A 12299-nucleotide genomic window follows, 5' to 3' on the forward strand; every position below is an offset into this window, starting at 1 on the left:
TGGCCCTGACTCGTTACATGGAAAATCATCACACATCATGTCTTCACTTGGATCCAAAATTTGGCAATCCGTCGCATGTCTTCACTTGGATCCAAAATTTGGCAATCCGTCGCATGGGTATCTATATACTGCCTTTGGAAGAATAGAAATTTGAAGGCCTTTCAAAATAAAGGTTGGTGCGCTCCGGTGTTATTGAACGAAATACAAGTGGAATCTTTCGAATGGATTTCATCTAGAATCAAAAGGAAAATCCTCGAGTGGACCAATTGGCTCTCTAATCCTTCTATGTATTTAGTTTGCTAGATAGATACATCGAGTGGGGTGCAACCTTTGCAACTCAATTTTATCGTTTTAACTTATTCGCTTAATGTTGTATGCGTCCGCTTGGGCGTAAACTCCCTTGTATATCTTTTGTTTGAATGAATTATCTCGCTTTTAAGAAGAAAAAAAAATTGCAGCCGTTCGGAAAAAAAATATAATTTTGAACATACACAAGGACCTCCCTTGTAATTTTGTGAAAGAGAAAACGAAAAATGAAAGAAAGGACAAGTTTAGAAAAGTACGGGACGTATGACAGAAGACGTGGCGGAACCCCACATGATGAGATTTGCAGAACAAATAGAGGTGAGGTGCTACAGTCATCACATGAAGGTTTTATCATTTTTTATCACAAGGTTTAAAAAGAAAGATAAAATGAAAAATGTGGAAAAGGCCAGTATGTAATAATGGAGATGAATTTTTTTAACCAATTGTTGTTATCCAGCTATTTTCAGACTTCCACTGCCAGCTAGCAAATTTGTTTTCTTTTTGTAATATGCTCCATATCAAGCAGTATAAAAAACTTTATAAAACTTTGTTAAAAGTCAAACATTATATCCTGACCCTTGATCCACATAATCAACGACCCTGCAAACTTATTAGTCGACACAAATCAAAGAAAAATAAAAAAGAAGTTGGCACTTTTTTTTTACTTCATTCAAGATCAAGATATAATTATAATTTATAATAATTTATAATTATAGGTAATATATATAAAGTTTCTTTCATCTATGGCTTGTCTTCCTGTACATTAACCATCACTCGCTTAGCTCCTCTATCTTCTAATAACGTCGCCGGAACTAAAATTCGATCATGAGGAGTGTCACAGCTAACACAAGTGGCCGCCTCCAGAACACCGTCAGGACTAGCTGGTGGCTCATCATCGGACCTCCAATACCTTTTCCTTGTATTGTGATTTTCAGCCGACGGACACGTGTCCACCAAATACTCTTGCATTAGTTGATGACAGCTTCTCACCATTTCCTGTACATTTCATTTTACACAATAAATAAATTATATTATTATTATTATTATTATTATTATTATTATTATTATTATTATTATTATTATTATTATTATTATTATTATTATTATTCATTATTATATATAATATATAATTGTATATAAATATATAAATATATTAATAATTAATAATAATTAGGAGTATAATATATCACGACTATATATTATGGGTGACATGCATATTAAATTTTACTGACATTTAATCATTAATATGCCGTATAAATTATGGATATTGCAACTCATTCGATGTTTGACTTAACTAGAACAACGTTATTTTTTGAAGACAAAAAAAATATTAGAAATTAAATTCGTTTATGCAGTATTGATTGTATTTTGAACGACGTTTAAGAGTCACTGACCGCGCTCATCAGACTTGATATAACAGATTCGATTATATTCGTGTTACGTGTCAGTAGAAAATTACGAGACCCGCACCCATAAAGTAACGTGAAGGAATTCTATAAGGTTTGATCGCAAGACGTGTGACAACCTCTGAAACCCGAATATCTTGAATACCACTTAGATCCCCTATGGTTAGTTACCCGTCCGTTACCCGCTCATTACCCGTCATTACCCGTAATGAACCATAGGCACGAGCTAGTTACCCGCTTTAGTTACCCGCTTCCACCATGGATTTAACAGAAGTATGAAGGTTGGTTATAGTAATTGTGGGTCCCAATGGCTTTTTATTGTTTGGACTTGATACTTTATTGCTTGTACATTGTATATTAAGAGGAGTATTTTTTTAGCCATTATAGGGAGTGTTTAGTTATGGGTTAGTTATAGAATATTGGTGTTGATGTGGCGCTGATATGAAAGATTAAGAGGATGAATAGTTTAGTTACGATAGGGAGTAGCCTTAGCATAACACAAGCGGTAACTTTATACGAATAATATCGTAATCATAACTTTGAACTTTGAACCCATGACGTGGCTAGCGTTAAGACAAAGGCGATTTGTTTATGCAATACTGATTGTACTACTTTACATATATTCTTAATTCTTAGTTTAGATTGATTGTTGAAATGACCTTTAGATGTAACAATATCATCTCAATGTTTTGTCAAAAATAAAATATAGATCGTCAAATTACACATTTTTCATGTCTAGAATTAAATTAATTTCACTTATTTATAAAAAAACACAATAGATATTATAGGCAAGTATGAGTATTGCAACAAAAATAATTATACATATATGAAAAATATACTCTGTAATACGAGTATATAATAGTAATAATAATAAAATAATAATAATAATAATAATAATTAAAAAATTTATAATAATAGTAATAATCTAAATATAGAGAGAAAAGTACTTTGTTTACTTTCTCGTAGTAACTCTCCGGTATCTCAACACCTTCGCCGGCGACAGATTTCACCGCGGCAGCTGCAATTACCGAAGGCCGGAATCGTAAAAAGTCAATTACTGCACACATTCACACAAATAACAAATGCAGAAACTTAGATAAAGTAGCCGCCAATTGTAAGTGAACGAAACAGGGTCGGGTATTCGGGTTTACCGAGAAGGGTTTTGATGATAAGATCCGAGCATTTACAATTGAAATGACGTTTGTCTGTACAAAACGACGTCGGTAGCACGGAAATAAAATAATGTAAAAAATCAAAAGGAGTGACGGATCGAAGTCTAAAATTGAGTGTGGACATAACCAAAAGCTCCATTTTTTGAATTGTCTTAGACTCGAATACGTATCGGGGCTCCGAAACTTGAAGATCAAAAAGTAACGGTACTTCAACTTCCTCCATTTTAGCAGCTAATGATAAACACGCCACTGATAATAACTGATACTCCCATCCCTTATTCCACTGCTCTCACACACATACATTGTAATCAAATCAAATTCATAATATATAAAATAAATTAATACAATATAAATTGTTTATATAGATATATACCTCAAAAAAATCTGTTGTTGATGAAAGAAACCGGTCCAAATAGTTGACCGAAAGTATTGCAGTTATTGGACGAAACACATAGAAAGCATGAGCCTACATTTAATTACAAAAATTTAATTTATTGCATGTATATAATAAATTTAATTTATTTAATTATAATTTATTATATTATTTATTTATAAGATACATTAAGAATCCAGTTGATGGAATCTTGACGGTGGGTGAGGTGTCGTTGGCAGCGGTTGACGTAATCCGGAAGTAGAGATTCATCGGAGATAAGTGAGTCGACGATCGACGGCGAGAGGTGATCGACGGCGGCGGAGAAAAAGAGACTACGTGTTGAGTGGTCGGACATGTTGGAAGAAAAAAATGGATATAACAAAGATTAAAGTGGATATATAGATGCAGAGTGTGGTGGTGGTGGCGGCGGGAATATAGACAGAGTTGATGGTGGTTAGTTGTGGTGGTAGGGTGGTGTTGATGTTGGTGGAGAAGGAACACATGTTTTATGGTTTAGCAAGCGACATTTTTTTATATTATAAATATTTGATTTGATTTGATAATCTGATGATGTATGTTTGCGGACGTATGTATATTTAAGATGGAGTGAAAATTGATCAACGGCGAGCGGGGATTTGAAGTATGATTGGAAGGGTGTGGTGCGAAGTAGAGGAATAAGTGTGTTTTCTTATTTGGGAATTCGTGTATTGACTGGTCAACTACACAACTGTTATTTTTGGATGGTTTGCATTATTGGGATTTATTTACAGCAACTATTTCTATTTCTATTTATTAATTTTAATTAGATAGTTGACGTTATTGTAATCATACTACTAAGTACGTAGTAGTATAATGTCTAGTGTGATAACCGGAGTTTAAAGCTTTTGGCGGGTTAGAGTTGCTTTGCATTTTTACGAGACTGTCAACACGTTGTTAGGAATTAATCTTGAGTTGTGAAAGTTTGTATTTAAGTGTTAAATTGTAAAGTATTAATAAATATAAATACATCCCTCCTTTTGGTTTTTTTATACCTTGTGACACGTTTATATTGTAAACGTATTTTGGTAATAAACACTTTTCTCTATCGTTCATAATCAATAGTTAAACAACAATTACATAATCATAATCTAAACATGAATCTGAGTTTACACATTGTTAAGTCAAGGAGGAAAGCTTCAAAGCTACAAAATTAATTCAGAGTTCTTCTGCAAATGATCTTTTTATGCAAAATCATTCAGTACGCATCAAGTTCTCGGTGTACAAAATTTAAAAGGACAATCAATCACAACTCATATAAAAGGGAAGAATATTAGGACTCGATTTATATTATAAACTAGAAAAAAATTCGACCGCGCGTTATTGCAGTTGTATTTAACGCGCGGTCGAATTTAGATATACATTGTTTGGTACCTAATATATCAAATAGGTTGGGTTGTTTGGTGTAAGTGTATGTTGTTTGTTGTACGTGTATGTATGTATATGAAATATAATCCGAAATATTTAGTGTTTTTTTAACGTTGTTCGTTTCGAGTATAGTTAGTCCCGTTGGGTTCGTAAGATAATCGAGATGAACGGTGGTCTCGGAAAAATTTAACTCGCACCGAGCGAGAAGATAGGGCCCGTTAAAAAATCGGGTGGAATTAATTTCCTTTATTTTAATAAAATTATATATTTACACTTTTTACCTCTGAAAAAATGAAAACTTGAGGGGCTGTTGTGTAAATTGAGTCAAAGTTGAGGGGCCGATTACAGTGTGAACGCAAAATCAAAACTGCAATACAAAACAACTAAAACGACGAGAATCCGGTTGTGTTTTAGTATGTAAGGTATAATATGTGAAGGACCGATTACAGTGTGAACGCAAAATCAAAACTGCAATACAAAACAACTAAAACGACGAGAATCCGGGTGTGTTTTAGTATGTAAGGTATAATATAATATAATATAATATAATATAATATAATATAATATATAATATAATATAATAATTTGGCTAAGCATATAGAAGAATTAACCATTGTATGGAGTGTGTATATGTGAGATAAATACACAATCCATCTCTTATTCCAACCAAGCCTTTCATATAATACACATAAAGTAGTAACACACCATAATTCTCACACACCTAAGCCAATTCTCTCTACCTTGTAATTAACTCGTCAAGCCTTGTAGCCATTGTAATTCGTATGAATAACACAATGTTACTGATAACACCTTAACTGATCATACATATGATAGTTCTATATCCATATTATCACCAAGTCCCCTACGCATAGAAACGGATCATACATGAATTCGACGAAATTAGTCTCTAAGCACGTTTTTGCTATTAAACAAGTAGGAGATTCAGTTTCTAAGAATTTGAATTGTACGAAGATGCGAGAGTTGAAGTTTCAATTGTCAGATGTATTCAATTGTTAGGTGCTTGTCTAGTGACTCTTTAATATAGCGTAGTTTAATGATTAGTTTCGTCAAATTGTAACTAATCGACGTACTTGTGTTACTAAGTTTTTATTTTATTTTTTTTTTATATTTTTTTTTTTTTTTTTGAAAAACGTGTTACTAAGTTACTAACGAATCTTCTTTTCTTTTCTTTCCATAAATAACAAGAAAGTCGTAATTATATCATTTTTTTTCAAAAGATTATATTTCAACTTTTAAAGGAGTTTATAACTTAGAGTTCAACCATTGATTTGGATGATAATGTCATATTGTCTCTCTATTAGGTTAATTATTGATTTGAATTCTAACATTTATCGTGAGATTTCGACAATTGATTTGTTAATTCAAATGAAAGCTACCTTTTTAGTACTAATTAAATAATTAATTATTAATTATGTAGTAATTATTTTTTGAACGGCAGTATCGCCATCATCCAGATAGGACTTAACCACCTTCGCGATTATATGACACTCACACACGCGTTAAAAGGAAACCTAAATCGCAACAACCATGACAGTACAGTTGTTGGGAAAACCCCCTCCGAGAAGCTAATTGCTAGCAGTATCAATTAGATCCCGGCCCTTAGAATCGAATCTGCACATCCTCGTTGAGGACAAACAGACCGTTCCTAGTATACCACTCAGGCAATGCCTCGTTTATAACTATTATTAATTACTTCGGGAAGTCGCGTGTTATAAATCAATGAATAGTTAAAATAACGGGATTTACGTATGTACAATATTTTTGTATAGTATTTTTTGTTGAGTATTGATATATTTGTCACTCTTTTTATGGATTATTTATGCGTATAACATGTTAATGTATTAATTGATTAAATTTGTAATATAGTGTTATTGAAAATATGAGCATTATTTTTTTTTTTTGGGACCATAACTTGCATTGACACCAAAATTAAAATAAACAAAATGATTGATACAATTGATACAATAATAAAAATGTACAAAAAGTACCAGAACTAGCATTGAAATGAGACAGGAAGTCTCACTTGTTTAAGCAAGCATGCATATTTATCATATAACATTAAATTGTTTTCTTTTCTAAAAGTAGGATAAAATAAAATACTCCATATGTAATGCCTTCCATGGATCAATTGAACTCACAAATATTGCAGAGTGAGTTTTTGATTTAAAACTAAACTAGTTAAATATCTGCTGATTCACGGAATTATGAAATAAAAGTTTTATACTCGAAGAATTTGAATTCAGTTATGGTAAGAGCAAGCTACTACAATAGAATGTTTGTTTGTTCGCTACCATAGATGCGGTTCTTGGTATGTCCAAATCAAATGCATGATTTTTAAGATGATACATTGCATTCGAAAATAACAGCATCACGAAACGAACATACTGTATTCATCTAATCATAAATTTCCATTCGCACAGTGGCAATTTGTACCCGTTTATATCATGGTTAACGTTGTATCCTATATAGGAATGGCAATGGATCGGGTGAGGCCGTATTCATATCCATATTTATTTAGTTTTTGTTCATCTATATATATATTCATATTCATATCCATATCCGTTTAATTTCAGTTCATCCATCAATATTCATATTCAATGGATTAAGCGGGTTAATGGATATCCATTGGATATTAAAAAAATGTTATAATAATTTCTAATCTAATATGTGATTAAAATAAAATGTAATATAACAAAAATTTATATAATGTGGCATAATTAAAATCTATTCATAAGGACGTGTAATATTTTTCAAAGATATAACTCAATTTGTTAAACTTACTTGTGTAATTTTTATGTATATTTGATTAGGGGCAGGATCAATGGGGAAGTAACCAATCGGGGGGAAGCGGGGAGAAGCAAAATTTTTTTTTTTTTCGTTTTTTTTGAATTTTTTTTCCCGGCATCAAGATCACACGAAAATATGAACATTTAGAAGAGACACTTCGTGATGAATGTTATTATTTAGGCGGGAAAACGATCGACAAAAATAACATTCAAGATAATATTGTTCGTGAAGAATATGAACGTTTTTTTTCATGTTTTGTGAAGTAAAATTTAGCCCGATTTAGAGTTTAGGGTTTAGGGTTTAGGGTTTGGTGTTTTGGGTTTATGGAATAAACCCAAAACACCAAACCCCAAACCCTAAACCCTAAACCCTAAACTCTAAACCGTTCGTGTTAAAAACTCAATCTAAACCCTAAATCTAAACCCTAAATTTCTAAACCCTAATATCTAAACCCTATAAACCCTAATATCTAAACCCTAATATCTAAACCCCAATAGCTAAAACCTCAAAATACGCTCGAAAAACACGATAATTGTTATATATTACTTCTTCGGCGTTTTCCCGCCAAAATAAAAACATTTATCACAAAGTGTCTCTACTAAATGTTCATATTTTCATCTCATCTATAATGTTCGTGAACAAAGTTTTTTCAAAAAACGAAGAAAAAAAAAGTTTTTGCTTGCCCCCGCTTCCCCCCGAATGGTTACTTCCCTCTTGATCCTACCACTATTTGATTATATACATATGTTTTATTGTAATATTTCACGGATAATTCGTTATATAATTACAAGAAATATATATGTATAATTGTAAATGCATCTATAATAGTAAATGTGTTTTCATATATCTATATTTATGTATTTATAAATGTATTTCGGGTGTATATAGATATATTCATGGATGAAAGTTTTTCATCCATATGCATATCCGTATTCATTTAGGTTTATCAATATCCGTATCCATATCTATTTATATCATCTATAACTATTATGTATCGGGTGAATCAGATGGATATCCATTGAATCAGGGTGACAATTGCCATTCCTAATCCTATATAAAATAAAACTCCAATGACTAATATAAAAGCCCCAGAAAAAAACGCAAGATATATAAATTGTAAAATAAACTGCACGAATAAAGAAAACGTATTATTCCATACTTGATAGTAAATACATGTAAAGTACATAATGGGTGTTCATGAAAACGATATAAACTAGGCTTTGGTCCGGACTGATGCAATCTTGCCGTTCAAAAAAAAAAACGATATAAACTTTCAACGATTATTTCTTCTGGATATATAGATCTGCACCAAAAATTAAGTGTTCATGAAAGTAAATTAGATGAAGATTTATTCAAATGCAAATAAAGCTTAAAAATTGGGAATTGTTACGTAGTTATGAAGATAAGATAAGTAAATGGTTTTTGGTAACAAACCAATCAATCACATAATGTATTGTGAGGGTAATATAAACAAGAACAAATCGAAAATAAGATAAAGAAAAATATAACAAATTAGTTTGCTAATTACCTTAGGCAACGAAAAAATATAAAACCGACACTTTCTTTGACTGGCGCACATAAACTAAAAGAAAAAAACAATAATTAATATTCTTGATTCTAATTAATTGATATGAATCATTTACAGAAGCACGTGAGAAGCAAGTGATATGAATTCAAAAGTGATCACGTGACCGGCACATGGCATCTTGGTGAACCAATGAAGTCAATCGTAGTCAACTTCAACTACTTCTGGGCGCCAACGCACCTGTTCAAACGATTAACAAGAATTAGTCAGGAATTAGTTCAATATTGTTGCAATTGATCACTGTATAAATAGTGTATAGCTAGTCTGTGGTGAATTTAGCTTTCAATTTACGATTGTAAACATTCTTCCTCAATTTCTCTAATCTTGACTTTAGTCAAATAAACCCTAGCTTTCACATTTCAGAATCTGTTCTTCTATTTGGATTCTTGATTGTTGGCTAGTTGTTCTCCAATTCAATTGTTAATTCGGAACAACATATCAATTGGTATCAGAGCGTCGATTCTGTTATCATCTCTAACTGTTCAATTTCAACAAAAATGGTGATGAACACCAGAAGTTCAGGCGAATAAGTCACTAAAGAATATGTAGCTGAAGTTGTGCAAGCATCTTTAGCTAATGTGACAAAGGGAATCGTTGAATTAACTGCCCAAATAAGCAGTGTGTTAGTTTAGCAAAACTACTTGACTAGTTAAATGCAGAAAATTAAAGGTGGTGAAGGTGGAAGTAGAAGAGGGTCATTGCAACTTACCAAGATCACTAAACTTGAATTTCCCAAGTTTGAAGGTGAAGATGTTAAAGGTTGGATCTATCGTTGCAATCAATTTTTCTTTGTGGATGGTGTAGAAGAAGAAGAAAAGGTGAAGATAACTTCAATCCATTTGTTTAGCAAAGCTTTATGTCACGGACTTATCTCGATAAGCTCACGTGCGGCACTTAGTCTCTACTAAGTCAGCCTTACTCGGACCTTATAACGATTCAAGTAACCAAAAGAGAAAATATTATAGAACAAGTGGAATTGAAGAAAATACTTATATTGCTTGAGAATGCTTTACAAGAGAGAATGTTTGAGATTTGAGGTGTGGTGTGCCAAATGAGGCCACCCCTATTTATACTACTCATATCACAAAGTGGATGGCTAGAATTAAATACAATGGATGGCTAAGATCTAAGAACTAGAAGCTTCATGTGTCTAGATATTTCCATGGACATTCTATACCATTCCATGGAAGAACTCATGGGAAAGTTCTAGTGAACTTCCATGAGGTTCTTGGGCCTTATTTGATTTTGACATATTGGGCCACAAACTTAGTGGGTTGGGCCATAAAATTGTTGGATTGTGACATTCTCCCCCATATAAGCTCACGACGTCCTCGTCGTGTGATCCTCGTGATACTTCTTGATTTTGTCTGTGAACTGCCACAATAAGTGATGTCGTAGCGTGGGGGTACGAAAATACTATTATTTTTTACTACGAAATACGTTACAAATTACACAAGTTTTAATTATTTATTTACAGATGGGATATACCTAAACATTGCTACAACACTATAGGCAATGTACCTAATCGTAGAGTAGTATAGTTTTTAGTAAGTCCGGTTCGTTCTACAGGGAGATGGCTTATTTCACACTATATTTTAAATAACTATATTTGTACAATATATATATAATAATATATAATAATATATAATAATATATAAAAAGGGGGTTTACCGTTTAATGACTGGTTTGTCGATTTTAAAACTTTAGTCGCAGTTAAAACCTAATGTAAAATATTAAAAATAAATACAACTTAATTTAAAACGTAAAGTAAATAACGATAATGAAATTGCGATAAATAAAAGTGCGAGAAAATTAAAAAGTACGATAATTAAAAGCGCAATTAAATACAATGACAATAAATAAAAGTGCGATAATTAAAAGTGCAATTAAATATGAAAATAAAAGAATTATGCTTATTTAAACTTTCGTAATCATGATGTTCGACGTGTTGATTTTAGTTTATACCCATTGGTTAATTGTCCTTTGTCCTGTATTATTTAATATGTCCGTCTGGTTTTTGTCCATAACAGTCCATCAGTCATAAATATAAAATGCGAGTGTCCTCGTCAAATTATCCTTATACCCGAAGTCAAATATTCCAACTAATTGGGGACTTAAACTGTAACAAGGTCTTAATACTTTGTTTAATAATTACACCAGGATATCTACTGCGTATAACCCAAGGTTTTAATACTTTGTTAACAATTACACCAAGTGTCCTTGTATATAATTTCACCCCTGTTTTAATAATTTTAGTGACTATTAATTTATTCCCGTGTCCGGTTAAATGAACGATTATTCGTACATATAAATATCCCGCCCATCGTGTCCGATCGAGTGTATGTGGTTATTTATAGGTACGTCCAATTGTAAATCTTCATATTAAATTAACAGACTATCATTTAGTTAAACAAATATAAAGCCCATTAATAGCCCATAGTCTAATTTCCACAAGTGTCGTTCTTTTGTCTAAACCCCAATTATGGTACAAAGCCCAATTACCCAATTTTAGTATTTTAGCCCAACATCATGATTACTTCGTCTTAAATAAGCATAATAATAACTTAAGTACGAAATATTAATTTAAAAAGGAGAACATAGCTTACATTGATTATTTATCGCGTAGTGTTACACGGACAGAGCTCCGACTTTAAAACTCGTAAAATAACCTTTGCATAACCCAAAACTAATCTAATATAAAACTACACTATATATATATATATATATATATATATATATATATATATATATATATATATATATATATATATATATATATATATATATTATTACAGAGGAGTATTATTATTATTATTATATATTTTGAATTCGGCAGAAGCTCGTTGCATTTATAGGACATTTCTGATTTTGGCTTCTCCGCGAGTGCGGAGGTTCTATGCTTTAAAGCTCCGCGAGTGCGGAGGTCAGGAATCCAGCTCACATTTTTTTGGCCATTTGCTTGTCGACATTATATTTAAATATATATAATATATAAATAATTTATATAATTATTTAAATATTATATTATATTCTTGTGCATAGTTGACTCATAATTTTTAGTCCGTTGCGTTGGGCGTTGATAGTTGGCTCAGGTCCCGGTTCCGGATTTTCGAACGTCCTTTCGTATAATTTAATATCTTGTACTTTTCGTTCCGCAACTTGTACTCTTGTCATTTTTAGACGTTTCTTATCAATAAATTGAACCACTTGGATTGTATCTTGTACATTTGAGCTTTTTGGTCATT

At 31.9% G+C, this 12299-nt stretch overlaps 1 protein-coding gene across 1 annotated transcript; it reads right to left on the minus strand.

Moving 5' to 3' along the window:
• Positions 1–1047: 1047 nt before the first annotated feature.
• LOC139845530 (cyclin-D1-1-like) lies at positions 1048–3612 on the minus strand. Its single transcript, XM_071835781.1, has 5 exons — positions 3445–3612; positions 3258–3350; positions 2864–3167; positions 2660–2769; positions 1048–1302 (listed from the first exon to the last, which is right to left on the minus strand). The coding sequence occupies exons 1-5, from the start codon at positions 3610–3612 to the stop codon at positions 1048–1050; spliced, it is 930 nt and encodes a 309-aa protein (XP_071691882.1).
• Positions 3613–12299: the final 8687 nt, after the last annotated feature.

This window comes from Rutidosis leptorrhynchoides, chromosome 4 (assembly GCF_046630445.1).
Source record: "Rutidosis leptorrhynchoides isolate AG116_Rl617_1_P2 chromosome 4, CSIRO_AGI_Rlap_v1, whole genome shotgun sequence".
Classification (NCBI taxonomy): domain Eukaryota; kingdom Viridiplantae; phylum Streptophyta; class Magnoliopsida; order Asterales; family Asteraceae; genus Rutidosis; species Rutidosis leptorrhynchoides.